Genomic DNA, 26,799 nt, shown 5'->3' on the forward strand with positions numbered 1-26,799 from the left:
CCACCCCTCATCAGAGAATGTTAGTTTTCTTTTGCACTTGAGTAATAATCTGACAATGGGGCGGAATTCTATGGAAAAAAAAAAGTACTGTGGAATTCTAGGAACAAAGTAACTTCTTGAACTTTCCAATTATTTTGTTCCATTGCTTTATAGCTTTGCTGTTCTGCTGTTAAAACCTGTTGAGTTTTAAATTTAGCTCTTTACATTTAGTAGGCTAGTTTCCACATTTTCTAATAACTTCCCCAATTCCTTTTCACCATTCCATTTCTTGGGATGTGCCTGAGTGAAATTTAAACTTTCCCCCCTGTTGCTGAAGATAAGAAGATCTGAGATCACCCCTAAATCATTTTGAGACTGTAACTTTTCACTATTACTGTTAACACATAGTGTTGTGGGCTTGTTGCAAGTATGTGGAGACATTTATTTGCTGGGGGCTGACCAAGAGACCTCCCTCAAGGGCTGATTCTTTCCTATGCAGGGCAAACTACCAGCAGAGATGAAAATTGGTTACCATTTTTCTGCATTTATTATAGTAATGAGTATTATCCATTTATCTAATATTTAGTTACAGGTTATTTATTTACTTATTTATTTATTACCAGGGATTAAACAAAGAGATGCTTAACCAGGGAGCCACATCCCCAACCCTTTTTTATTTTTATTTTGAGACAGGGTCTCACTAAGTTGCCTGGGACCTCTCTGAGTTGCTGAGGCTGGTCTCCAACTTTTAAGATCCTCCTGCCTTAGCCTCTCGAGTTGCTAGATTACAGGTGTGCACCACTGCGCGTGGCTAGTTACAGGTTATTTTTGAGGCATACATATATAAATTTCCCTATAAGTTAATAGATTTTAAGCTGTGCAGAGCAGAGGACTGTTCCTTCCGCCCCCCACACTTAGTAGTTTTCAAGTAAAGATCAAGGAATTGCTGTGGAAATCACTCAACGATGGTTCTTGTCAGTGACTGACTTCTTGCAACTCCAGGAAGCATACACTGGTGGGCACTGGCTGGCGCTCATCTGTGCTTTTGCCATGTGTTTTTCCAAAAATCTGTGAAATCAAGTCTCATAGCTAGATGCTGCGTTTATCTGCTGTATGTGTCTGTGCATCATGTTCAAGTGCATTTTTAAAATAAAGAAATTACATACTTAGAGATCATTAATCAGGATCATTAACACTTGTCTGTTTTGGATTTACCTCTCTTCCCTCTTGAAACTCATTTTCAGCTTTTTGCTATGTTAGGGAAAATTGAAATGGAGGTGGTGACATGAGTCAGCAGAAAAGTGAATGGAGGTACAAAGGCAAACCGGAAATACTGGTGGATCAGAAATCTCTCCCATCAGCAGGACTACGCTTGCTGTACACAGTTGACATGTTTCACAAGAAACTTTGTCAATTTTAGAGTAGTGTTCTTTGACAGTTTATGGAAAAGTTTAAGATTTTTCTTTTTAGAAGTTGGTAAATAGTACACATAGAAAAATTTCAGTTTGCAGTCCTCAGTTTAAGTTGTAAAAGGATTTTGGGGTTTCTGGCCCAAATATTGCATAGGATTGCTACCATATACCTAGTATTTTGGGGAGAATATAAATGATTTATATTTTTTATGTGATGGCTGATTCTCTCTCTTTTTTTTCCCCCAGTATATTTTTGGAGATTTTAGTCCTGATGAATTCAATCAGTTCTTTGTGACTCCTCGCTCTTCAGTTGAGGTAAGACAAAGCTGTTTTAGTGAATAAATGTAAATCAATACAATTAATGGTTGTATTTGCTTCTCGATTTTTAATTTGTTTTTGAATGAAGAATTCCAGTCTACAGAAAAGTACAGACTAATATGAGAAATGCCTGAACCCACCAGCTAGATTTGATGAATATTAACATTTTTCTGTATTTGCCTTATATTTTCAAAAAATGAAAAAACCATTACAGATGCAGTTGGAGCCTGTTGCCTCCATCTCATTCCCCTCCGTGCCCTGGAAGAGCTCTGTGGCAGGTGCCACGTGCGGTTCCTGACTATGTTGTTCACCTAGGCTACATGCACATCTATTGTCTCCAGGGAGTGAATTGTAGTGTTCTGCGGGCTTCAAAATGTCGTGTGAATGATATATTGTGTTCATTCTTTGTAGTTTATTTTAAGCTACTGTTGTATGCTTCAGCTTATCTGTGCTTATACATTTATTTTTGTTCTTTGATTTTAATTGCTCAGTACCATGGCTCTAATGCAATAGTTTATTTAAATGTCCTCCTGAGGACCATTTTGGTCTTAGGTTCAGCTGTTAAAAAAACATAGACATAGTTTGTCCTGTATCCTTGAGTCCCTCTGAATGTGGGGTGGGTGGCCCAGATTTGTACCCCTGGGGGAAATGCGCTTTTGTAGTCTTCCTGGTGATTGGTTACTGGTTTGCTGTCTGAGAGGTTTTCAGTCTGCATTCCCTTCAGCCAGCCTGCAGGTTTTCTTCTTCACATTTTTTTGGGGGGGGGGGGGTGGGTACTGGGGATTAAACTCAGGGACACTTGAGCCACACCCCCAACTCTATTTTGTTTAGGATTACAGGCAGTGCCACCACACCTGGCTTTTCTTCACATTTTAAAAAAAATCAATGTAAATTCTCAGTATTGGCATATTCTGGATTCTCTTTAAAAAAAATTTTTTTTTAGGGGCTCTGACTTTGCCTTGCCCACTGCAGTTGTGCTCTCAGCACCATTTGCCGAGAGCACCTTAATTTCATGTGGTTGGAACACCAGTGCCTCACTCAAGCTAGGCAGGTTCCACTGAGCCACAACCCCAGCCCAGATTCTCATTGTTTTAATTCACATTTCCAAGATTACAGATAATTGATGCTAACTCATTATTTTCACACGTCCCTTGACTCTGTAGATTTTCTCTTCTTGAGTTACTTTGTCTTTATATCTTACCTGTATTTTCAAATCATGTGGCTTATTTTGTTCTTTTGATTTGCAGGATAAATAATCTTTGGACTTACATGTTACAGGTACCTCTTCCTAGCATGAGGCTCATGTGCCATACACTTTTTGGGGTATTTTGTTGGGAAAGGGGAGTATGTTTTTTGACTTTAAAGTCAAATGTGTTGATTTTTTTTTTCATGTTTTCTGGATTTATGATTTAAAAAAAAAAAAACAAAACAATCTTGAAGAAAGACTTCTTTCTCTTCCCAGAGGGATGAAGACATTTTTGTCTGGGGTTTTTAAACTTTTTATTTCTACACTTGAGTGTGTAATACAGTCCTGACTTGTGTATTTGTGAGGCAGCAGGGCTCTGACTTTCCCTTGCCCACCGCAGTTGTGCTCTCAGCACCATTTGCTGAGAGCACGGCCCTCAGGTGTTGATGGCCCTGTCTGTGTGGTGCTGCGGGCCCTGTCTGAAGTCTTCTGGTTGTTTCAGGCTTCTGGTAGAGTGGGAACCCTAACCTAATTCACAGGTGTTTGACTGCCCTGCACCCTTAATTCTTTGTTTTGGCATGTTTGTGATCAGCATGCCAAACCCCATGGAGAATCTTACCAAAATTCAATTGAATTTTATTAAAATTATGGATTAATTTATAAAACAATTAATAGCTTTATGATAATGAGTTTTCCTGAAAATGACATTGTTATATTTTAATCATTCAGGTATTGATTCATTCCTTTTTTTTAATATTTATTTTTTAGTTGTAGTTGGACACAATACCTTTATTTATTTATGTTTATGTGGTGCTGAGGGTTGAACCCAGGGCCCGGCACATGCTAGGCAAGGGCTCTACCGCTCAGCCCCAGCCCCAGCCCATTCATCCTTTTTTTAAAAAATATTTTTAACTGTAGATGGACACAATACCTTTAATTAATTAATTTATTTTTATGTGATGCTGAGGATCGAACCCAGTGGTAGAGACAAGCACTCTACCACTGAGCCACAACCCTCATTCATTCTTTTTTTTTTGTATTACGGAATAAAACCAGGTCACATGCATGCTAGGCAAGTGCTCTCCCAATGAGTGAAATTCCCAGCTCCAGTCCTCTTTTAAAATGTCTACTCTCTGTGATTAATGATATCTGTTTTAGTTTAAGAATAACATGTCTTTGTCATCTTTTCAGATTTATATTTTAGATATGAAGCTGTTGAAAATGGGATTGAAAGGGAGAGAAGAATATAAGAAATCAAATCTTTAACTTTTTCCCCCTAAATATTAGTTTTTAATTATAGGTGGACACAATAAATATCTTTATTTTATTTTTATGTGGTGCTGAGGATCGAACTTAGTGTCTCACGCATACTAGGCAAGCACTCTACCTCTGAGTCACAACCCCAGCCCACATCTTTAACTTTTAATGAAGTTTAACTAGCCTCTTAGGTCCTTCACTGATAAGTACACACAAGCGTATGTTTGCATGTACATTAAATATTCATGCATGGAGTTCTTTCATTGGATAAAATGGGTGGGGAGAGCTAACTGCTTTGAGTAGGGTCCTGAAGTCCAGGGCTGGGGTCTGTCAGGGGCACTTCCATTTAACCTTGGCAGGTCTTTTACTCTTCTTCACCTTGTTAGAGTTGTGGTGGTAAGACTAAAAAAGAATATATTGAAAACATTGTATTTAGGCTGTATAGATGTAAGAAAGATTTATGCTCGTTTCCTTCTGTTTCACTTTAGGAAAAAGAAAATAAAGTTTATGTCAGATTTCATTTTGGAAATTGAATACATTCAATTCGAAGTCATTCCCATCTCTTGTGATCATTGATATCGTTATGTTAAGGAATCTGAAGTCTGAGCCAGGAAAAAGTGAAAGTTATATTACATTGCCTGAGGCAGTAAGATGTATCTGTGTGTTTTAGAATTTTGTAGAACAAGCTCTGAAATTTAGTGTTTTCCAATAAAAAACATTTAATTAGGAAAAATGTAATCAGATTTCATATTCCCTAAGTGTTAGTGTTGAGTTGTAACTTTATAGATTCTGCTAATGATCCATTTAAAATAATTTGTCTTTGAATCATAGGAAGACCTGGCAGCGCTTGCCAAGAACACTGCAACTTAACTTCTCTTTGTAATGTAATGAAGTATTTTAAAAATGATAAAGCCCAACTTCTGTTCCCCCTGGCTCCCCCATTTAAACAGGCTGGGCTGTCTTGGGCACTTTCTTTATCTCCTCATGCTTCCTTTTTTTTTTTTCTTTCCTTATGTTTTTAATTTGATAAACTAGAGAATGCCCATTTACTTTACAGAAATGTTTTAAAATTCGCTAATGTCTAGTCTGATACCCGACATGTAGCATGTATTGTGAAATAGGAATGGTGCAGAGGTTCAGGTCAGGCCACAACTTGCATTTGCAGAAGCAATGGCTGTTTCTCATCAAAATCAGGTTTGCTCTAGAAATCTCAGTGTTTCTGCATTTATTTGGACTTTTTCTTCTTCTTCCTTTTCTTCTTCCTCTTCTTCTTCTTCCTCCTCCTCTTTTTTTTTTGAGCATGCATTAAAGTTTGAGGGAGTGTGACAAATGCTGTTTATTCACCAAAGGGCCAAATTAATTAATTAATTAATTTGACTAATTAACATAATCGGCTTTAGTTATTCTCAATATTATAATTATTACATTTCAAGAACCTGCTTTATAATGACATATAATTATGAAGTAGTGACTGTTTGAGGGGTTTGTGAGGACTGAGTACTGGCCCCTCACTTCCTGCACAACTCTTTGATCTTATCTTATAGTAAAATAATTGCACTTCATTCATGCACCTTTTCTATCACATGGCTGTAGCATAAATTAGAACCTGGCCCTAATTGTCATACGTGTTTTTTTAACTGTTAGGAAGTTGATGACGTGCATTTCTTTGCATGAGGCCCAGAACTGAAAAGCCCCAAATTAAGAAATGTAGATTGCTGTATTGTGACAGCATTCCACCCTCCCCAAGCCACACTCCTCTCAGTGAGAGCTCTGTTGTCTATGGTTTGCTTGTTGGAAAGCTTGCCCCTGGTAAGACAGGGTGGCCATTAGTTTAATGGATGTGGGTGATGCTAAATATTATTTTAATTCTTTAAAGGTAACTGGTAACTTTCTAGGGCTCTGCTCTAGTTTATAAACCAAGGTGATTTAAAAATTTCCCCAGTGGGGAAAATGCCTTCAACTCATTTAATAAGCACATTTCTACCCCTTCATAATCATGTTGTTAGTGCTTGAAATAGGGAGGAAATGCTTGTTTTTCTTGTAGCCATCTAGACTCTCTGTGTTGGAGGCAACATACACTTTGGCCACCACTAAACAAGCCCACAGTAACCTAGTGCAGCTATAGGTGTGTGTGTGTGTGTGTGTGTGTGTGTGTGTGTGTGTGTGTTGGGGGGGAGGTTGTGATGCACAGTTAAGACTGATCTGAATTTGGTGTCCTTATGGGGCTTCATGGGAGGAGTCCTGCCTCTCAAGGGTCCTTCCAGTGGGGAGCAAAACATGGCCACCTCAGGAGGAGACTGAAGCATGACCTTTGCCCAGGATGCCTGTCCAGGACTGGAGCAGTATTTTCAGACTTATGTTGATTTGATATTAAATCTGAAATAACTAGATTTTGGCTTTTTGTACTGTTCAGTTTGCATTTGTGTGGGGAATTTTATGTCTGCTATGATTTTTAAAATTTTGTATTTTTTTTTAAATTGTATTAGTCATTGATGGACCTTTATTTATTTATTTATTTGTTTGTTTATATGTGCTACTGAGAATCGAACCAGCGCCTCACACATGCTAGGCAAGTGTTCTACCACTGAGCCACAACCCCAGCCCAGATTTTGTATTCTTATAAGTAGCTGTATAAAATAAAAAGAGTGAACTTTGAACTACTCTTCCAGTTTTATTTTACTGTGTGTTTATTGTATCAAGTTATATTTTTATCCAGTTATCAGAGACTAAGGGGTATCTTATGTGTGGTTGAGATTTGTGGAATGAAAGGTGCCATGTGCCCAAAGGGGGGAAACCACTTTAGTAATGCTGGAATTCATCCAGCATCGAGTAATCCCCACATTACCGAATCAAAGCAAATGCTAAAATACAGAACTTTGTTCTGATACATGAGATCGTGACATCCTTTGGGCATCAATGTACCTGAGCTGGATGGTGGTCTGTGATTGGACCCTCCTATACAGATTCCTAGAGGTGCATTTGTTCACTTCCCTGGGACGCTCAGCCCTGGCTGCTGCTTGGTACTCCATGGAAACAGACCCCTTTCCTGAAAGCAGCAGGAAGACGTGTCCAGCATATCCTGAGCACTCGGACAGCATTGCCTTGTGTTGCTGGGCCATCCTGTCAGGGAGTGCTTCTGATGTCCATGGGTAGTCTTCCCAGCTCACTGCCTCTGAGGCTGAAGATTATTTTTTCAGTCTTTTCTCCCCCATGGAGAACAAAGTACAGGTGTAAAGAGAACTTTCTTCTGATATATGGGATTATGACATCCTTTGGGCTTCTTGATGAGATTTTTGTGCAGTAATTCAAAATAGTATAGATAGATCTCCATCTCCAGGGGACACTGTGTGTCATTGGCAGTGGCAGAAGGAGCAGATGTTAGGATGAGAGTTTGCACACTGCTTCTTGTGACTGAAGTAGGGCAGAGTCATGCTTCGTGGTATCCTTGACAGCTCTGTGCCCACTGCTTTGGACAGACGCATGCCTCTACTCTGATTGTAGTCCACTGAAGTGTGACATGTGGACTGGTCTCTGCTCTACAGGGGCCAGGTGCAGTGTCCATGTCAGCACTTGTCTGTGTGCTGAGTATGGTGCCTCCTGACCAGGAGACTGTATACAGCTGCAGGTCCTGAGGTGCTGGCTTCCCTTCTAGTCACCTCTTTTTTTCCCCTTGCTTTCCTGTTTGTCATTATTTTCAGGGGCAAGAGCTTAGGGGTAGTTGTGAGGGGTTATCCGTTCTGATTGCCGAATTCTCTTGCTAAGAGTTCATCAACCACTCAGGCAGAGGCTCCACAACAGCAGTGGGTGAGAGCCGCCAGGGAGCTCCCACCCCAGTGGGCCCCAGCCCCATCTGGACTTGCAGGCCATTGTGCTGCATGGATGTGTGAGCAGACTTGGAGAAGGGTTGCACAGAGTGATGGTGTTTTGGATTCTGTTTGCTTCCAGGTAGCAGATATTTGTTCTTTCTTACATAATTCCTTCTCCTAAATTTTCTTTTTCCACACATGCCATTTGAAGCATTCCCAGCTCTTGGACCAACATGGACTAGCTAGGAAGAAGTACTGGAGAGGTTTACAGTATGATCCTGCTTTTTACAAGGAAGTCTGATTGTGTCATTTGCTTTCTCTCAAACAAGAAACATGATGTCTAGCCATCGATTCATTTATGCGTGGGGTACTGTGTTTAAAAGGGAGCCATGGTCTCAGGCCCGTCTTTCTGGTGGGCTATTGTTCTCTGCTCTCTGACAGTAGACCTGGTCCTAACCTCTGCTGCTGTGCTGTGGTGGTCATGAAAAGAGTGCAGATGGTCAGGAAGAGTCATCTTCACTAGCGGACAGCAGAGGGTCTGTGGTCTCTGTGGTCAGCCACCAATAGCCCAAGAAAAGGAAAGAAGTCTGTGTCAGAAGCATTTATTGTAGTCAATTTCCATGTCTGTTGGAGTTCATTTAAAAATTTGGCCTCATTTTTGGATGTTTCATAATGATAAATATTTGAAAGCATTTCTATAGTGGTTTTTTTTCCTTTAAGGGAATAAAAGCTGATTTTAGATTTTACAGACTCACTATGTATGTTATTCTAGTAAAAGTAATGTCAAAAGAAGTTGCATGGATAAAGGGTTTTAATGAAATGTTGCCTTAATGCGCAGTAGGAAGTATTGGGTTTTAACTTTCTGTTGAATTAAAATTTGTTTTCTGATTCCTTGTGCAGCTCCCTCCCTACAGCGGAACAGCTTTGTGTGGAACACAGGCTGCAGATGAACTGCCTGATGGTAAGCTGGTTCTCTTCTATTTCCCGACTCGGTTCTGGCCAGGTGTCCTTGGTGGGCTGCTACCTGCAAACATTGCTGTCCTCTGGTTCATGCTTTTTTTTTTTTTTTTAATATTTTTATTTTTCAGTTCTCGGCGGACACAACATCTTTGTTTGTATGTGGTGCTGAGGATCGAACCCGGGCTGCACGCATGCCAGGCGAGCGCGCTACCGCTTGAGCCACATCCCCAGCCCCGGTTCATGCTTTTTGAGTCAACATTTCTTTGTAGCGTTAAGTTGTTGATCCACAGTGTAATTCATCAGTGAGCTGCTCTGACTGGCAAACTGGCTCTAAGGGGTGTGTTGGACCTCCAAGTCCAAGACTCGGGGTTCAGCCTAGGGAATGGTTGTTTAGTTTTTTTCTTAAGTGTTCTCAGTGCCACACGTGTGCCATTCTTTATAGCCTCACGCTTAGGTTTCAAGAGAGTTTCCTCGTTTTGCTGCTGGGGGAGCAGCAGGCCCAGGGATGGGTGGTCTTGGGGGTAGTTTTTGGACATCTAAGGGCCATCTGGAACTGTTGTTCTTTGCCCCAGCCTGTGGTTGCCCTCTTGGGAATTCAGGGAAAGGCTTCATTTCTTGGTGTGCCCCTCTTTTGGACTTGGTCACAGACCCTGGGCTGATGGCCAGGGATGGCACTTATTGAGATGCAACCATTTCCTTTTGTTTCAGCACCAGTGTTGAAATGCTAGAAGGCTCTGCAATCAGCACAGGCTGCTGTCTCAGGCTCAAACCTGTCTAGATCATTTTCAGTTCGCACTAAAGGCCCTTGCTGGCCTCTGAGAAGCTGAAAGAGTATTTTTTTTTTTTTTAAAAGAGAGAGAATTTTAATATTTATTTTTCAGTTTTCAGCGGACACAACATCTTTGTCTGTATGTGGTGCTGAGGATTGAACCCGGGCCGCACGCATGCCAGGCGAGCGCGCTACCGCTTGAGCCATATCCCCAGCCCCTGAAAGAATATTATTTCTTGGAGAGCCAGGAGTTTTGATTCCCTTTTTAGTTAGTGTGGTAAGACTTCTGAAAAAAGATTTACCAAGTTAACCTTTTATTGTACATGGTAACATTGAAAGTGATTGTATCTAAAGTTATCCATTTTATAAGAAACAGTAATATAGGAGACTATAGGGGAAAGTGCAGATTTAATATTAGCTGAGGATGATTAATAAAACAGATGAAGTTCTGGGGACCCAAAAGCCTGCTGCAGCCTCTAGGCCACTTTTCCATCTGACTGCACGTGCTGGGGCTGGGTCCTTCCTCCTGTGCCTCTGCTGAGCTCGCAGAGAACATATGCTGCTGCATGTTCTGTGCTTACAGATGCTCTGTTCTCCCTCCTGTGCTTTCTTCCTGGTCCCACACCCTCTCATCCACTCCCCCTTTAGGCTTTTGTACTTCTTGGCTCTCCTCCTACATTCTCTGCTCCCTTAATCCTTCTTTTATTCTACTGGAAACACAGCTGGAATATTGCCACCTGCCTGCATGCTAGGCCCCGTCTCTGAAGCCTCTTTGCTCTGTGTTTCCATTACTTTGGTTACTGTTGATGGGCCTGCCCCCTTGGATGGCAATAGGTCTGCCTCCCTTTCAGCAAGCCCAGCTGTGGGTGGCAGGGATACATTAATTTCTGAATACCTGTCAGCTGCACAGTGTATATCCAGAAGGCTGAAGCCCTCCGTGTGTTTGTTGGCTGAATGATTTAAGATGCTTTCTCTGCTGCCTCCCACCACAGCCAGCTGCAGCAGACCACCTGCAGGCACTTCCTCCTAGCATCACTTTTTATAGCTCTGCCTTTTTAGACAGTTTCTAGAGCTCTTCATAGCCTCGCCTCAACCCCCACCCCATTTAGTTGTCCTCCAGGTTCCACGGACCTCTCTGTAGCTCTTATTGAAATGACCTGGTCCTGTGCCTAGCAGCAGTCACAGCTTCACCTCACTCTCTGCATCCTCCTCCTCAGTTGGCTTGTCCATCTCCTTAGTAAGTGTGAACTTCCTGCATGGGGACCTGGCCTTGCTCACCTCTGACTTTCTGCCCCCTACCTTGCACCTCGGGCCACTGTACTGCATGTACTGTGCACCCTTTGACAGTCGCTGCCCTGGGATGTTGTCATTTCATCTGAGCTGCTTCTGGTTCCTTCAGCAAATCTGCCTGCAGCACCTGAGTGTAGCCTTCCTGTCTTCCCATGTTGAAAACCATGCCCGCAGGCCTCCTCCACTCTCTCCCAACACACTGGGCTCTGCCTGAGCTTTCCACCGTGCAGTGCACTTGTGTCCACTGTTAGCATCCTTGGGAAGAGGAACTGTCCTGGCTGTGATTTTCGCCTTCCAGTGATGCCAGCCAAACAGTACTAGGTGGACGTCTTGGTGGTAGGGGTGGCACATCGTAGCAACTGTGTCCACGCTACTTCCCCCCAGCTCATGTAACGCTCTGAGATTGAGAGTCGAGGTGGGGAAGGCAGTGCTCTGCTGGAAACAGCCTTACCTGAGCAGCATGCTGAGTCCATGAGGTTTTACAGCCCGCACCAGCATCTCGGGGTTCCCTGGGTGGGTGTCCTTCTCCCAGGCACATTCACCTCCGTCCACATAGCTTTGCAGCCTCACATATCATGAGTAGGTAATGCTGGAAGCAGAATGGACAGTCAGCCCCTAGACAGAATAGCCATTCTCTTTTTAATGAAGGAAACAAAAAATGAATACCCAGGGATCAGAGGACACAGGCTGTCCTGTTGGTAGCTTTAAGTGTAGACTTGCTGATAGGTGTAATCATGATCAGTGTTCTTTCCCAAGAACTTTCTGTTGTTGTGGGCAGGATTGCACCTCTTGCCCGCCCAGTTATGATACTAAAACAAATGGAAGACTCAGCTCAGTCGGCCATTAGGCACCTGACTTCTTCCCTCCCATTGACTAGCACATCATTGGCTTCTATTGGTCTGTATTTTTCTTTTTGGTGCTGGGAATTGAAACCAGGGGTGCTCAACCACTGAGCCACATCCCAGCCGGTTTTTATTTTGTATTTTGAGACAGGGTCTCATTAAATTGCTTAGGGCCTCACTAAGTTGCTGAGGCTGGCTTTGAACTTGTGATCCTCCTGCCTCAGCCTCCAAAGCTGCTGGAATTACAGGTGTATGCCACTGTGCCTAACTGGTCTGTGTTTTTTATTCCTAAAAAAAGACTTTGGAGCCAAGGTAAAACATATTCAGTTTTCTCTAGTAGGACACCATTCTTGGTGCAGTGTGATAACTTTTCTTGAAATGTGTTCCTTGAAAAAACATTGGCCCCTTATGCTAGACTCAGTGACATCTTCACTCTTGCATTAAAAATGAATTATAAGTCATGTGTCCTTTTCTTAGCTTCAAACTTAAAACCTTTTAGTCAAATAGAGAGTAACATTGATGCTTGAAGTCTCTTGAAAGACACAGTTCTCATATTCAACCTAATTTCAGAGAAATGAGCTATGAAGATATGTACAGCTTGTCATTAATGAATATGTAGATTATGGCTAACAGGGAGGAAGTATAAAAAAGTTCCAAAGAGATATTTAGAAGTCCAGATGCTGGGATTACAGGTGTGCACCACCACGCCTGGCTAGAAATAAAATATATTATAGATTTGTTAAATTAGGAAAACAATTTGAGGTTTCAGTTTTCAAAAATAAAATGAGTCATTATTGGCACTTTCATAGTTTATAGAGCCATGGTTTTAACTAAGTGGCTATTTACTAATCAGTTTCTCTCCAAACAGGACAAGAATATCAGAGAATTGAGTTTGGTGTTAATGAAGTAATTGAACCCAGTGACACTTTGCCGAGAACCCCCAGCTACAGTATTTCAAGCACATTGAATCCTCAGGCCCCTGAATTTATCCTTGGTTGTACAACTTCCAGAAAGACCCCCGATGGCATCGATAAAGAGGTGAACTACAGCACTGTTGACTGCCAGTGCCCAGTCTCTGCCCTCACTTTGCATAGCAGTTCTAATGTGGAGGCAGAAGTTTTGGAAAATGATGGTGTCTCTGGTGGTCTTGGACAAAGAGAGCGTAAAAAGAAGAAAAAACGGCCTCCTGGGTATTACAGTTACTTGAAAGATGGGGGCGAGGAGAGTGTTTCCACAGCAGCCCTGGTCAACGGCCACGCCGCTTCAGCAGGCTCCACCAGCGTGGGTGCTGAGGACACAGGGTTTCTGGGTGATGTGCTCCCACCTGTTACGCCGAGGACTTGTGGCAGCCCTCAGAACTCCATGGACTTCATCGGTGACACTGTGCCTGACGGTCCTTTCCCTGGAGCACTGGATGGAGATGCCAGGACTGCGGGGCAGCCTAAGGGCTGCCATGGGACTGATTTTGAGCAGCCCTGCCTCCCTGCAGGTAGCCTGCTAAGGACAGCTGTGGCTCCGCCCTACTCTGGTACTGATACTACTGAAAACCTTGGAGTTGCAAATGGACAAATACTTGAATCCTCCGGTGAGGGCACAGCTGCCAACGGGGTGGAGTTGCACACTGTGGAAAGCATAGACTTGGACCCAGCGAAGCCCGAGAGCGTGTCACCTCCTGCTGACAGCATGGTCTCTGCGCCCGGCACCATTCCCATTAGCCAGCCTGCCAAGTCCTGGGCCAGCCTCTTCCACGATTCTAAGCCCTCTTCCTCCTCACCTGTGGCCTATGTGGAAACCAAGTGTTCTCCTCCTACCCCATCTCCCCTGGTCTCTGAAAAGCAGGTTGAAGTCAAAGAAGGGCTTGTTCCAGTTTCAGAGGATCCTGTAGCCATAAAGATTGCAGGTACAGTTAAACAGGTGCAGGGTGAGTGAAGATGGGCACACATCTCGTGGACTGGGGGGAGCAGTGGAAGACAGTGGGACTTGCTTTCGCACTCTGGTGACAGCCGCAATAGTTGGTTGGGGGAGTTTGAAAGAGTGCCTGTGTCTTAAACAAACATTGTCTGATGGTAAACCACTCAGGAACACCACGCAGGAACACCACACGGGAGGGATGCCAGACCTTCACGTTAAGTGAAAAACAGTTCTTGTCTGTCATGAGTCCTTCCTCTGGTTATAGATCCCTGTTCCATTTCTTGCCTTTTGGTTTGGTAATTCAGCTCCCCTGCTGAATGTGTAAGGAGCCTGTTCCCTGTGACAGCCGTTCTGCAACTTCAGTGTTATGACCCCTGACTTGTACTCACTTTGTACTCTTTCTTTCTTTTTTTGTATTTCTTAAGATGTAAGGAGGCATTTTGTGAATATCATTAGGGTTTTCCCTTTTTAAAAAATATTTTTTAAGTTGTAGATGGACACAATACCTTTTTTTTAATTTGTTTTTATGTGGTGCAGGGGATCAAACCCAGTGCCTCATGCATACTAGGCGAGCGCTCTACCACTGAGCCACAATCCCAGCCCAGTTTTTTCTTTTTTAGTGACTACTTTGGTTGAGTAGATGGATTTTATTCAGAGTTTTAGCACACCTAAGCCAGCTGTTGACAAGAAAAGAAAAATTGAGTGCAGCCCAAAGTTAACATTTTATTTCAACTCACAGTAAAAATGTAAAGTAGCCAGGCATGGTGTCAAATGCCTGTGATCTCATCTACTCGGGATGCTGAGGTTGAGGAGGATCACAAGTTCTAGTTCGGTTTTAGCAACTTAGGCCCTGTCTCAAAATAAGATATAAAAAGGGCTGGAGATATAGTGCATCGGTGAAGCACCCTTGGGCTCAATCCCTACTACTGTAAAGTGAACAGTGTAATTCACAGGTTGGGTTTAAGGGGAAGGTAGGAGTCAGAGCTTCCAAGGAGCTGTGTGGTTTTTTTGTGCCTCAGCAGTACAGCTGCTGCTTTAGGTGTGAGTCTGTCAAGGTTGGCAGCCAGCTTTTCAGGCCGTTGCCCCACTAGCCAAGTTGTAGGCAGACTCATTTAGACTTGTGTGCTTCTGCTTTAGCACTCTTGACAGCATTCAGTGCCAGAGTGTGTAGTGAGCCAAGACAGGCACGCCAGATTCCACTACAAGAGAGCACCGTCTCGGATGGCAGTAGGATGACAGCAAGTGATTACTGTCTTTCTTGCTTTGTTTTTAAAGAATATTTTATTTCTTCCACTATTATTTTGAATCATCCTGCTTTTCTGGAGGTTCCTTAAAATGAAAAAAAAAATCTATAGATTAACCATCATTATTTTGGGTAGTTTATTTAATACATTTAATATATTTCTTTTAGAATCTATTCATTGCAAGGGCCTGCTGTCACAGTCAGGACAAGGCATTGTAAGCCTTTGCATAGATTGATAAGTCAAAAGTTTTTTTCAAACCTACAACAAAAATGTACATTAGAATGTTTTTAAAACCGTGCATTGTAAGTTCAGGGTCTTAAAAGCATTGTAATTATACTTTTGTTCCTGTAAGTTACTTCACAAAGGAGAACCTTCCATCTCTGGAAATGTTCTCATTCTCTATTTAAAATAAGAAAGAGAAGTTCCATTCAAAAAAGCAGTCTGCTCAGTCATGTGCTTTAAAAGTGCTTCAGTACATATTTGCTCCATTCTGTGTATGTTGGAGTCTGATGGCAAACCAGCTTTGCCAAAGACTGCAGGTAGGGGCCTGCCACTTTCTCAGGTGGTAGCAGAGAGCTTGCTGGGCACTGTTCAGGTTGTCATTTTTTAGTAGGCATCATGTCTTCTTCCCCAGTAGATTTATTTTCTTTTTCTTTTTCTTTTTTTTTCCATGTAAGCAGCAAAGAGGTGTTCATTGCGAGCTAGCTCAGTCCTCCACGTGCACACAGCAACTGGTGACGCTGAGAGGCCAGTAGATTTACTTTCTAATGTTATTGTTTTGTTTTTGTTTTGGGGTACCAGGGATTGAAACTTGGGATGCGGGATGTGGCACCTGACCACTGAGCCACATCCCCAGCCCTATTTTGTATTTTTTTAGAGACAGGGTCTGACTGTGTTTCTTGGTTCCTCGATTTTGCTGAGGCTGGCTTTGAACTCAGGATCCTCCTGCCTCAGCCTCCCTAGCTGCTGGGTTGACCGATGTGTGCTACCGTGCCCAGTCCTTAATGTTATTTTGATTAGGCTAGTTATGAAGATGTGCTCACTCACTCTCTGAGCAGAAGTACAGTTCCTTTTAAACTGTCCCTTTCTGTGGCTCTTGTTGTTGTCAGCATTGCCTTCTGTGAAATGACTCAGCGACAGTGCTCACTCTTGGGGAATGGAGGGCTGAGGTAAAGTGGGACTGTTGGGAATTTTTACACCTTTACCATTTTCTCCTGCTTTTGGATTTACTTTATCAGAATGATAAATAGGTCAGATTATAGTCCATCTACAACTAAAAAAATACACACACACACACACAAAGTCAGATTCACTACCAAAGATTTCCTTTAATGGGTGTATTTTTCAGTGTAGGCTTACTTATTTTAAGTAGCATTTAGTTGAATGAAATGCTCATCTAACTAAATGAGAATATGACTTGTATTAGAATCTAGCTGGTTTTACTGAGTTTTTTTAATGTTTATCATAAAATTCTATTATATTTATTAAATGAATTAATTTTTATTAATTAATTTATTACATTATTTACTAAAGTTAATCATAATACTTTGGGAAAGAGAGAGAAGGAAACAGTTCAGATACCCCATCTATTCTTTTTTGAATTATTTCAGTAATCACTGTTTTTGATCCCAGATTATTTCTGATGCCCACTTTCCTGGATCATCTCCTCTATCATTAATTAAATCTGCTTAGTAATTCCATCTGATTTTTGTATAACCAGAAGTCAGATACAGATCAGGAAGGCAAATCCGTTGTAAGGAAAATAAGCATCATAGGAGGCACAGTGGTGCAGGGGATGGGGCCCACGTCTCCAGCTCGCTGGGCAGGTCCTGTGCCCTGAGCTCCACATGCACCCATTTGAGGCATTTTGAAGTAAAACACAGCCATTTGATTATCCAGAGATCATTTATCCACTTGAATGGTTTGACTTTTATCATCTTTTCTGTGTAACTTTGCAACATTTTGCTTCACTGGCTCTTTAAGAGGAGGAGATGTCGGGGAGAAGCAGGTTAACTCAACACTGGATGCAAACTCTCTGAGTCTAGCGAAGTGTGCATCTGAACAGAACAGTTCGGAGATTGTCTCGGGGCTGGTTTATGTTGCTCTAAGAGCGTTGTCATTTTCCATTAGGAATAACTGAGCCAGGAGGCAACAAAAGGAACTTGAAAATCTGGGTAGCTTGTGTTTGACAGTGGCTGTGACTCAGGCTGTGTTCAGAAAGCATTGTGACAGGGGTACACCAGGGGAGGGTGGTCTGTGCTACTGCCTCCTCCATTGCTTACACAGAGTAACTGCACACAGGAGCTCGCAGCTAAGCACCTGCTTCAAAGACAGTAACTTTCTTCTGGGCTCTACCAGGGACACAAGTCATATTCCAAAGTAAACTATGATTAAAAACTTCTACAGTACAAATAGAGCTATTTTGGTTTGGGTGTTTAAAATCACGCATCAGTGTAGTTTGTTTAAAGGCTGGGCAATGAGAGAGACGAGTCTGTATTCTCTAACCAGATTCCAGTGAAAGAGAATCAGGTAAAATGAGGTCAACTCTAAAAATATGCTGCTAAAGTCTGGGGCTTGTAGTGTTGCTGATCAGGCTGTTTCTGCATGGTGTTGCATGGTGGTTTTATGCCTAAAAGTTGTTGCTGAAGAGCAGCAGTCATTTCCAGTTGGATCTGCTCAGAAGGGTTGATTTCCATGTTCATGTGGGCATGAAGTATAAGTGAAAATATGTCCTAAGACTGTTCTTTGTTTTGATGGTTTATAAATCATATTATATACCTTCCCCTTCTGTGGGAAATGATTTCAAATACTTTGCACCCTTCTGAAAACTCTGAAGTGGTTAAAAGCTATGCCCCTGTTGGCAGGATGTCACCCTATGGGTGAGAGGCAGCCTCTGGCTGACTCCGTGTGTGTGTGTCCTTGTTTATCTGTTACGTGTCTGTCTCTTGTGCAAGTGACCTGAAACCCTTGACTTGGAGTTGATCTGTGGCCAATGGGTAGTGGGATATTTTGGTCACTTTGTTGTTCTCCACCAGATTAGATGACCAAAATACCTGTGTCCTTCCAAAGTGATGGTGATGAAGAGAAGAAAAGCACTCTAAGAATGTTCTGGAGAGTTATGAAGGTTAGCAGAATAGCAGGTCAGCATCAGAATATGGATTTGGGGGTCAGTTATTGACCTTGAGAACCAGTCTGCACCTTGGTTTTTCATGCATGTTAATTGGTAATGTGACCTCTAAATCCTAATTTTAGGGAAACAAACTTTGATGATATCAAGGCTTATAATGCTAGTATTGTCATTGAGTTCATAAATCATTTCAGGTGACTCATTTGTAACAGCGTGTGAGCTTTGTATGTCTTGAGAAAACAGAAGGGATGCTAAGCAATTTGTTTTTTCTGAGTGTTGTCAAATTTCATAAAATAGTTGAACTTTAACTCAGCCTTTTAATGAAGTGAACACAGGAGTTTCAACTTTGTATCTCTTGTCATCTTTTGGCATTTCTTGCCAATGGGTGAACATTGACCTGGGTTGCCCTACCAACCCTTACCAAAAGATGGGTGGGGTATGGGAGTGTGCCCCTGAAGTCAGCTCTGCAGGATTTCCATGGTCAATGGCTCCAGCGGTGGGAATTGAAGCAAGGCTGCTGGAAGGGGTCAGTCTGCTCTTGTGAGCCGATCTGGAGTTGTTGCCCTCAAGGGAGATAAAGCAGATCAAGCCATCAAACCAGCAGCCACAATTTTGGAACACAGGTCCGTTTTAAAGTTTAAACTCCAGAGACACTCCCTCCTTCTGCTTCCTGGCCATCCTCCTTTCTTTTGGTTCTTTTGACTCTCATAACTACAGTGCCTCTTGGTTTTAGTCTAGGAATAAAATAGCAAATGGAAATGACGGTGTTGCTAAAGGAGGCACTTAATTAACCAAAGAGTGCAGCTAGAAAGTTGAAAGTGGTGCTCACCTCGCTAGTCCCCAAGTCCCCATCTTGGCAGAACTTGGATTGGTAACTGGGTGTTGGCTGGCAGAAACCAGGATTGCCTTTGCTCTGAGTTCTCTCACTGTGCCACAGAGGAGGAGCTCACCAGCCCCTCCATGATGTGTTGGTGACACACACTTTATGGCTGTTGAAGTTACTTGGGGAAAAGGCATGATGTGCAGTTGCTACAAAACTGGAACTGTAGGATTTGGGGATATTTGGATCTTAAGAGAAAATCCTAGACAATAAGGTATTTAGTCTGAGATTTTTTAGAATCTGTCATTCCTTTTTGAAATGGAACTTTATTAATACATATTCTCAACATGTTCAAAACCTATAAGTTTAGGGAATTTAGCTTAACTATTTCCTCTTGGAATGCTGAAATTATTTTCTCAAACCTGTGCATGAATTCCCTTTTCTTTGCACCTGTATTCTGCACCTCCACGCAGGTGTTGTCTGTACATTTCTTTCCTCATGCCCTTTTGGTGCTCTGCACCTGCAGTTCATTGCAGGTGAGGAGTTAAGTGATCTGCTCTAGATTTAAAGTGAATGGAGCGGCAGAGCCTTCGTGGGAACCCAGGTCTTTGGTTTGTGTGCTTGGGCTCTTGCCCAGAGCCTCTCATGGGCTTTCTTAACTGTGAGGTGAAATGAGCTTTAAAGTCCCTCAAGTCCTTTCTAGCAAGTTGGAGTGGAGTCGTGTGTTGACACCAGCAATCCAGATCTGCAGATGTTTAATCCACCTGTACTGCTGCCCCACGGGAACACACTGTGTGCCAGGCAGTCTGGGCCAGCAGGCAGTGATTTTCCTGCCTAGAGGGCAGCCCAAGGCACAAGATGAGAAGGGGTGGGGGGGTGGAGTGATCACCTACCCTGGGCGGGGAGGGCTCAGGGAAGGCAGCCTCCTGCAACCAGTAGGGGTCGCAGTAGCAGACTGGAGACTGGGGTCCACAAAAGCCACAGGGTGCTGTTACCTTGGACAGGGAAGACACTGTTGAGCAGTAAGAGTGAGGTTTTGTTCTGGAGCAGTGTTCAGCTGCCACTAATTCAGGACAGAGAGCTGTCTCTGTTGCTTGGGGAGCCACATGGACAGCCTTCCGGGCCTTCAGTGGGGACTGTTTTCAGGCACAACATCTAGAGAATCACATTTTAAGGTCATTAGAAGATGCTAATAACAGATTGACACCATATTTTAGTTTATAAAAGATCTATCACTAGAGAAAAAGTTTGGAGGAGTAAAAATAAGCATTAAGAAAATGTAGAATGCCAATAGCTCGTTTTCCGTCTGTAAAGATTTGTTCTGCACTTAACATTGTACCAAGCTGGGCTTGGATGGTGCTCGCCTTATAATTCCAGTGACTCGGGAGGCCGAGACTAGAGGATCGCAAGTTTGAGGCCAGCTTCAGAAATTTGGTGAGACCCTGAGCAACTTAGTGAAACCCTGTCTCAAAGTAAAAAATAAAAAGGGCTGAAGATGTAGCTCAGTGGTAAAATGTTCCTGGGTTCAATTCCCAGTACCCAAAATGCAAAAACAAACCATTGTATCAGAGGACTCTTTGAAAGGATGTTAAAAACTTGAAAGAAGCTGTGCCAAATGTCCTTTTGGTTGTACAACATGTTTCAGTCTTTGCTCTTTTGATGTTGCAGGTATGTGTCCTTGTGGAATGCTCTGTTGGTTGCAGTTCTTGAACAAACCACTAGGTGATGCTAAAAGACTTGAACTTGATATCATGGAAGAGAACCAGGGAAGGGGCTTTTATCTCCTTAGGTTAAGCAAACCATAAATTGGCATTGATTTGAGGGAAGGGTTGATATAGAAACCAACAGGTTCTGTCTGACATGTATACGTGGCTTCCCAAGTCAATGCTGGCAAGCAATCGGCTGCAGTTGGCTCCAGGCTGGGTGTGTTCTGAGGTCCTGTTGGGCTCTAGGGTCACAGCCTCCAGCATTCAGGTAGAGCAGGCCACAGCTCACTTGAGAACCTGAAAGCAGCCCGTTCCCAGGTGGGCTTACTGCAGCCTGCTGGCACCTCGCCTTCCTTTGGAGGCAGAGTTAGCTTTGTCATTAGTGGGATTTTCTTGTTTTGAGCTGAAACTCTTGAATTCAGAGTACTCTTGATCATTTGTAATCAGGTTTGATGTGGGAGGAAAGTTTCAGACAGATCTTGGTACCTCGTCTGGGTTGGTTCCTTCTGTTTCCCGTCAGTGTCTGCTGAATAAGAGCGAGTGTCTTCAAGCCCGTCCCCACCTCCTCTTATACCTTTGCCTCTCATTCACCAGAAAAGTAGAAGGTTCATCTCCCGCTCAGAACACCAGTGTATGCCCCGTCCTCATTCCTTCCTGTGGTCCTATGCCACTGCCCAGCCAGGCCTCCACCGAGTGCTCCCACTGACTCTCTCCACTTTGGCATGGGAGCCATTGCTCCTCTTGCATCAGAATGTACACTCCCCACCCTGAACCCTAGGGGCTTGAGTGTGTGTTTGTGGGAGTATAGATAGGTGACTCCCTAGGCTGTGTGTGTAAAGCACTGCGGGTGGTGATGTTCCTTCTGTCCACCTCTAGGACTGAACTTGCTCTCTTCTTACCACACAAACAGAACACAACTTGCTTGTCCTGTTGTGCCCTCCTAGGGAACATGGGACCACCCCCCCACCCCCAATGACTGACTGCTGGTGTCTGTCTCTGTTCCTCTACAGCTTCCATGTGCAGCCGTCAGCCCCTGACTGGCCTCCCCAGTGCTTCTACAGTCCAGATACAGCACAAAGTATCATCCCCCACCCTGACCAGCTGAGCCTGCTGTAGGACTATAGCTGGGAGTCCAAGTCCCTTTTGTCACTGGACTATGAGCTGTCCTAGAACAGGGCTGCCAATCAGACCTCTGGGCCAGGGGGCGCTCAGCCAGGGTCCGCTTAGTCATCAGCAAAAGGCAGGGTGTATTTTAAAGAAGGCTCCTGTGGTAGGAAGACTGCTCACCTTGAGTCTTATGGTTACATAAAAACTTATGCAATTGTCATTAGGTGTAGAAATACTATACCAAAGATTTTGGGGTATGATGCTGCTTTAAGACATTGTGCCATTGCATTAGAGTATCGATGTGTGTCTGGAAACGCACAGGTTTGGGCAAAGCAATTATTGACTCATTGCTGTGCTGTGGCACACACTAGAAATGCTTACCTGCTATGGTAATTTGATGAAAACAGTGTAAAAATCTACTCTTAAGTACATCTGAAGCCATGAGAAGAGTGTCTGAAACCTCAAAGTAAAAGGGATTTTTAAGTGGACCACAGTGCATATTGGAGAGGAAGAAAGAGATTGGCCACTGAATCAGGTAGAGTCAAGTTAGCTTGGCCCAGTTACATGACCTTAGTTTTTTCAGCTGTAATGTGGGGATTATAGTGGTGCCTCGAGGACAGAGTTGTTATGATGATTGTAAATAATGTAGATAAAGCTCCCAGCATGGTGTCCCCCAGATGACAGGTACCATCTGTGCTGGGTGTCACCACATGTGGTCTTGGGGTTCAGTTCTGTAACTGACTGTCACCCTGTAGTATGAGAGGTGAGAAGAACTTTACAAGCTTAGTCTAGTTGAAAAGACACTCTTGGATTCTCTTGAACTTTCTTTACTTTTATTATGGGAGAGCTACTTGAAACTTATTCCCTGTGCTTCCTCAGGTAGAGGAAAAGGGAAGGAGGAAATGAGATGTGTGTGTTGACGTTTGAATTGTGCATGTGCATTTGACTTGTGCATAATTCTGGGACCTGCCAGTGCAGCTGTTTTTGAGCAATTTTTGTTTGTGTGTTGCCTTAAATAAATGCTAATGTCAATTTGTGTGCACTGAGTTTTCTTTCCTTTCATGCAATTAAAAGTAAAGGAGGCAGTGCCCTGTGGCCACAGATCATGGAATCCAGGCCATGGCCACACTACCTAGATCTTGTGAGGTCATAGGCAAGTTACTTAAATTTTCTTAGCGTTATTAGTTTCTTTATAGTGAAAAAGGGATAGTTCTGGCACTCTGGGATCACTAAGGGTGAAGTCCATCCAGTCAGCATGTGTGAGTTGAAAAGAGCATGCTGACTTAAAAGGTGTCCATAAATTGCAGCCGTTGCTGTTACAGGAGTTGTAATGGGACATGGAGAGACCTTGTCTTGTTTCAAAGCATTTTTTGTGGCTTATTGTATAAAGATGGCATTCATGACTTTCTTAAGACTGAAAAAGCACGGCATCAGGGTGAATCTGAGGCTCAGAAGCTTGCTTATAAATGGAGTAAGGAATTGCAGTATGCACAGCAGTCATGCAGGTGGGCCCGTGATGAAGAATACAGAGTGTAGGTGTCAGAGCACGGTTCTTCTGACAGGAGCGCCCTGGCTCTCCAAGCTGCCACCAGGCATCTTGGTGCAGTGTGCGTGGCACTAGGTGCTGGGCTTCAGAGGCGGAGATTTGGTTTCCACACCTAAATGCTTTGTATCTAGTGTTCAAGGGACCTTGTTATTCATGAGGCATGCCTGGCTGTCAGCATTGAAGGGGAAAAAAAAAAAAAAAAAAGCCTGTAGCTTCTAAATCTTCCTCTGATGCTGATATAGTATATTTAATTTTTTTTTCTGTTTCTCATTTAAAAAAGGTATTTCTTGTGCTTCCTGGTTACATTCCCATGAGTACTGGGGGGAATATTGAGACTAGTTTTAATCATTAAATACTATACTTGATATATAAGTTCCAACAATATGAGTTTCCATCAGGTATGTGTTCTGTTGAAGGGATTTTCAACACTTCCATGGACTAGAGCATATGAATAGATCTAAATGTTATTCACTAGGTGTCATTAATTACTTAAATGTGCTTCTCACTCTTTCAGAGTTACTGGAGAATGTAACCCTGATACATAAACCAGTGTCATTGCAACCCCGTGGGCTGATCAATAAAGGAAACTGGTGCTACATTAATGCTGTATCCTTCTTGGACACTGTCCCCAGGGTGGACTTCCTGCAGTGGTCTCTTCTTAAAGTGCATTTACTTAATGCAGCTTCCATGAAAACCAAATTTTGAATCTGAAAACTTGGTTCATTGCTGGTCTGCCTACCTTGCTTTCAGGGTTATTCCTGACTCTAGCTTCTCCACTGCTGCCAAAAAGAGAATTTGTTGACCTGTAAATGACAGAGTCAGGCAAGTGTTAATCTCACATAATGGCCCCAAAAAGTAGGCAGAGTGGCTACTTAGAACTGCAAATTTTGTTCTAACTGACCTGATGGTCTTGGTTAATCAAGTTTCTGAACGTGAACCTGACTGCGTGGTAGGTCACTCTGTAAGATCACAAGACAGTTGTCCTCAGTATTATTTGGTCTGTGCCTTTTTGTGTTGACCTATCTAAGTAGCTCAATATCTTCGGTTTATTTTTATATGCTCTCGTGTTTAATGTGCTTTTAGGAAATTTGCCGGTTCATTTCCTTTACGTTTCCTTACTGCCAATGTTTAGACCCTGCAGGCGTTGGTCGCTTGCCCTCCGATGTATCACCTGATGAAGTTCCTTCCTCTGTACTCAAAAGTGCAAAGGCCTTGTACGTCAACGCCTATGATAGACAGCTTGTAAGTAAGGTGTTGGAAAATACAGTTAAGGGGTGGGGTTTTCCCCCCTTCCATTGTTAGAATTTGAATAGTGAGCAGAGTTCTTGATTTCCTACAAATGAGTCCTGTAGTTCTGTTTTTTTTTTTTAGTCTGCTTATGAATGGAACATTATGTTTAGTAGAAAACATTTTTGTTTTACCAGTTTAAAATATCACTTAGAATTTATAAAACATGTATATAGAAAAGATGAAGATTTGTTATCATCATTACTATTGATTACCTAAGGCCTGCTATATTTATCCTAATTAATATTGTACTAATATTTATCTTGATACTCCTTAGCCATCAAGGCTCTTTAGTATGTCTTTTTATATATATTTTAGTTGTTAATGGATATTTTATTTATTTACTTTATGTGGTGCTGAGAATCGAACCCAGTGCCTCACACATGCTAGGCAAGTGCTCTACCACTGAGCCTCAACCTCGGACCATAAGTATGTCTTTTACAAAAAATGTATCGCTTCACTTTCTCCTTTCTCCACATTTAGTGTTCGGCTGATGAATGAATTCACTAACATGCCAGTACCTCCAAAGCCCCGGCAAGGTGAGTAGAGGCCAGGACTTCTGAGACGCTGCCTGTTGGGAGCGATTGGTAAATTCAGTCTTGCTGAGAAGAAGATGTCTTTGTAAATGCAGGTGGCCACACCTGTGCTGTTTTAACCTCTAGCCAGTGGGGAGGTGGGGAGTTTTGATGGTTTGGATTTGTGATGTCCTTTGGTTTTGAAACTTGGTGTCCTGTTTCCATTGCAGCTCTTGGGGATAAAGTCGTGAGGGACATTCGCCCTGGAGCTGCCTTTGAGCCCACGTACATTTATAGACTCCTGACGGTGATCAAGTCGAGCCTGTCTGAAAAGGTCTGGGGCCTGTAGATTTGATGCCCAGTGCTGCCTTTGCTGCCCTTGCTGCCCTTGTCTCAGCTGTCCTTGCACCACCCCAATGCTGTCATGTGGTGGTATCAGGGCTAGGTCTGCATTGTGGTGGAGTCAGCTGTGTGTTACATTGAGAGAGTGACCACCACCCATGTCACTGTGTACCGAGTGCTGTTCCCAGTACCGACTGCATTGGCTTTCTGTGAGTTAAGCAGTGTTACCATCTCCTTGTTAGCAGCTGACAGAGCTAAAGCCACTGTGCATGGCTGAGCTGGGCTCTCAAGACAGCTGGCTTAGCCACTGCACTGACTGTCTTCTGGGTAGAGTAGAGTGTATTGGGCCTGGATGGTGGCAGTGTGCAGGAGAGCATCTGTCTTCAACATACTCAGGCTTCAGCAGCTGTCGAGGTCCCTGACTCTTTTACCTTTAAAAAAAAAAAAAAGGATTTTTTTGTTTGGTTTTGCAGTGCTAGGAATTTAACCAAGGGCCTCATTTATGCTGGGTGCTCCACCACTGAGCTATAAACCTAAAATTTTTTATCGTGTGTTTTACAAAGAGGCCTTATCAATGGCACTGACAGCTGTTGAGAGTGAATCAGGGGTACCCTTAGCACAGTTAACTGGAACACTTCTTCCCTGACCAAGTTTGTGGTGGTGAGTCAGTATGTGTGTGGTTGAGATGATGCTTAGGAAAACTTGTGCACAGATGAGAAAATGCTGTCCATACTGAATCAAGTCAAATTGAAGCTGCATTGCTTTAGAGAAGGGTGAGTGTCCAGGGCAGGGTATTGGAAACCCACCGGAGGCAGCACAGAATTTTAAGCTTTTAAAATACCCCCAATACAGGACTGGGGTTGTGGCTCAGAGGTAGAGCACTCGCCTGGCATGCTTGAGGCACTGGGTTCTATCCTCAGCACCACATAAAAAATAAAGATATTTTTAAAAAAAATACCCGCAATACAGCTTTTGTTATTGGCTTGCATTTCTGTTTCCCCATGATGAAAATGTACATAATGTTTGTTGGGGATGCAGAAATGCAATAAAGCATACCCACTGCCCTAAAAGAGCTCACCGTCCAGGGTGGGAGTTAGATTCCTAACAAAGTATTTACAGAGAGGAGATGGCATACAGATGTTGTGGAAGCAGGGGAGGGGTAGCTTAGGTGGAGGCAGAGGTAGAGGGGGTTACTCAGGGAGGGTTTCCTGAGCTGAATCCCTTTAGGATTGTGCTTAGAAGTAATGGTAATGAACAAAACATCATTTTGAAGTTTCATTAATACTGAGTATGTCAAGGTCCCCAAGGCCACCCTTGCTCAGGTTTGCTGACTTGCTGGCAGGACTCAGACTCAGAAGCTGGTATGCTTGTGTTT

The 26,799-nt window shown here is 43.0% G+C and overlaps 1 protein-coding gene across 1 annotated transcript in view; it reads left to right on the forward strand.

The window, feature by feature from the left end:
- Positions 1–26,799, forward strand: part of Usp10 (ubiquitin specific peptidase 10) — a 63,150-nt gene that overhangs the window by 20,777 nt on the left and 15,574 nt on the right. Inside the window, exons 2-8 of the mRNA XM_076839643.2 lie at positions 1,638–1,706; positions 8,859–8,919; positions 12,688–13,719; positions 23,795–23,886; positions 24,413–24,522; positions 25,051–25,106; positions 25,313–25,416. Of these exons, the coding sequence (XP_076695758.2) occupies positions 1,638–1,706; positions 8,859–8,919; positions 12,688–13,719; positions 23,795–23,886; positions 24,413–24,522; positions 25,051–25,106; positions 25,313–25,416 (1,524 nt within the window). The remainder of the gene's footprint in view (positions 1–1,637; positions 1,707–8,858; positions 8,920–12,687; positions 13,720–23,794; positions 23,887–24,412; positions 24,523–25,050; positions 25,107–25,312; positions 25,417–26,799) is intronic.

The sequence above is a fragment of the Callospermophilus lateralis genome, chromosome 18 (genome assembly GCF_048772815.1).
Source record: "Callospermophilus lateralis isolate mCalLat2 chromosome 18, mCalLat2.hap1, whole genome shotgun sequence".
Lineage (NCBI taxonomy): Eukaryota > Metazoa > Chordata > Mammalia > Rodentia > Sciuridae > Callospermophilus > Callospermophilus lateralis.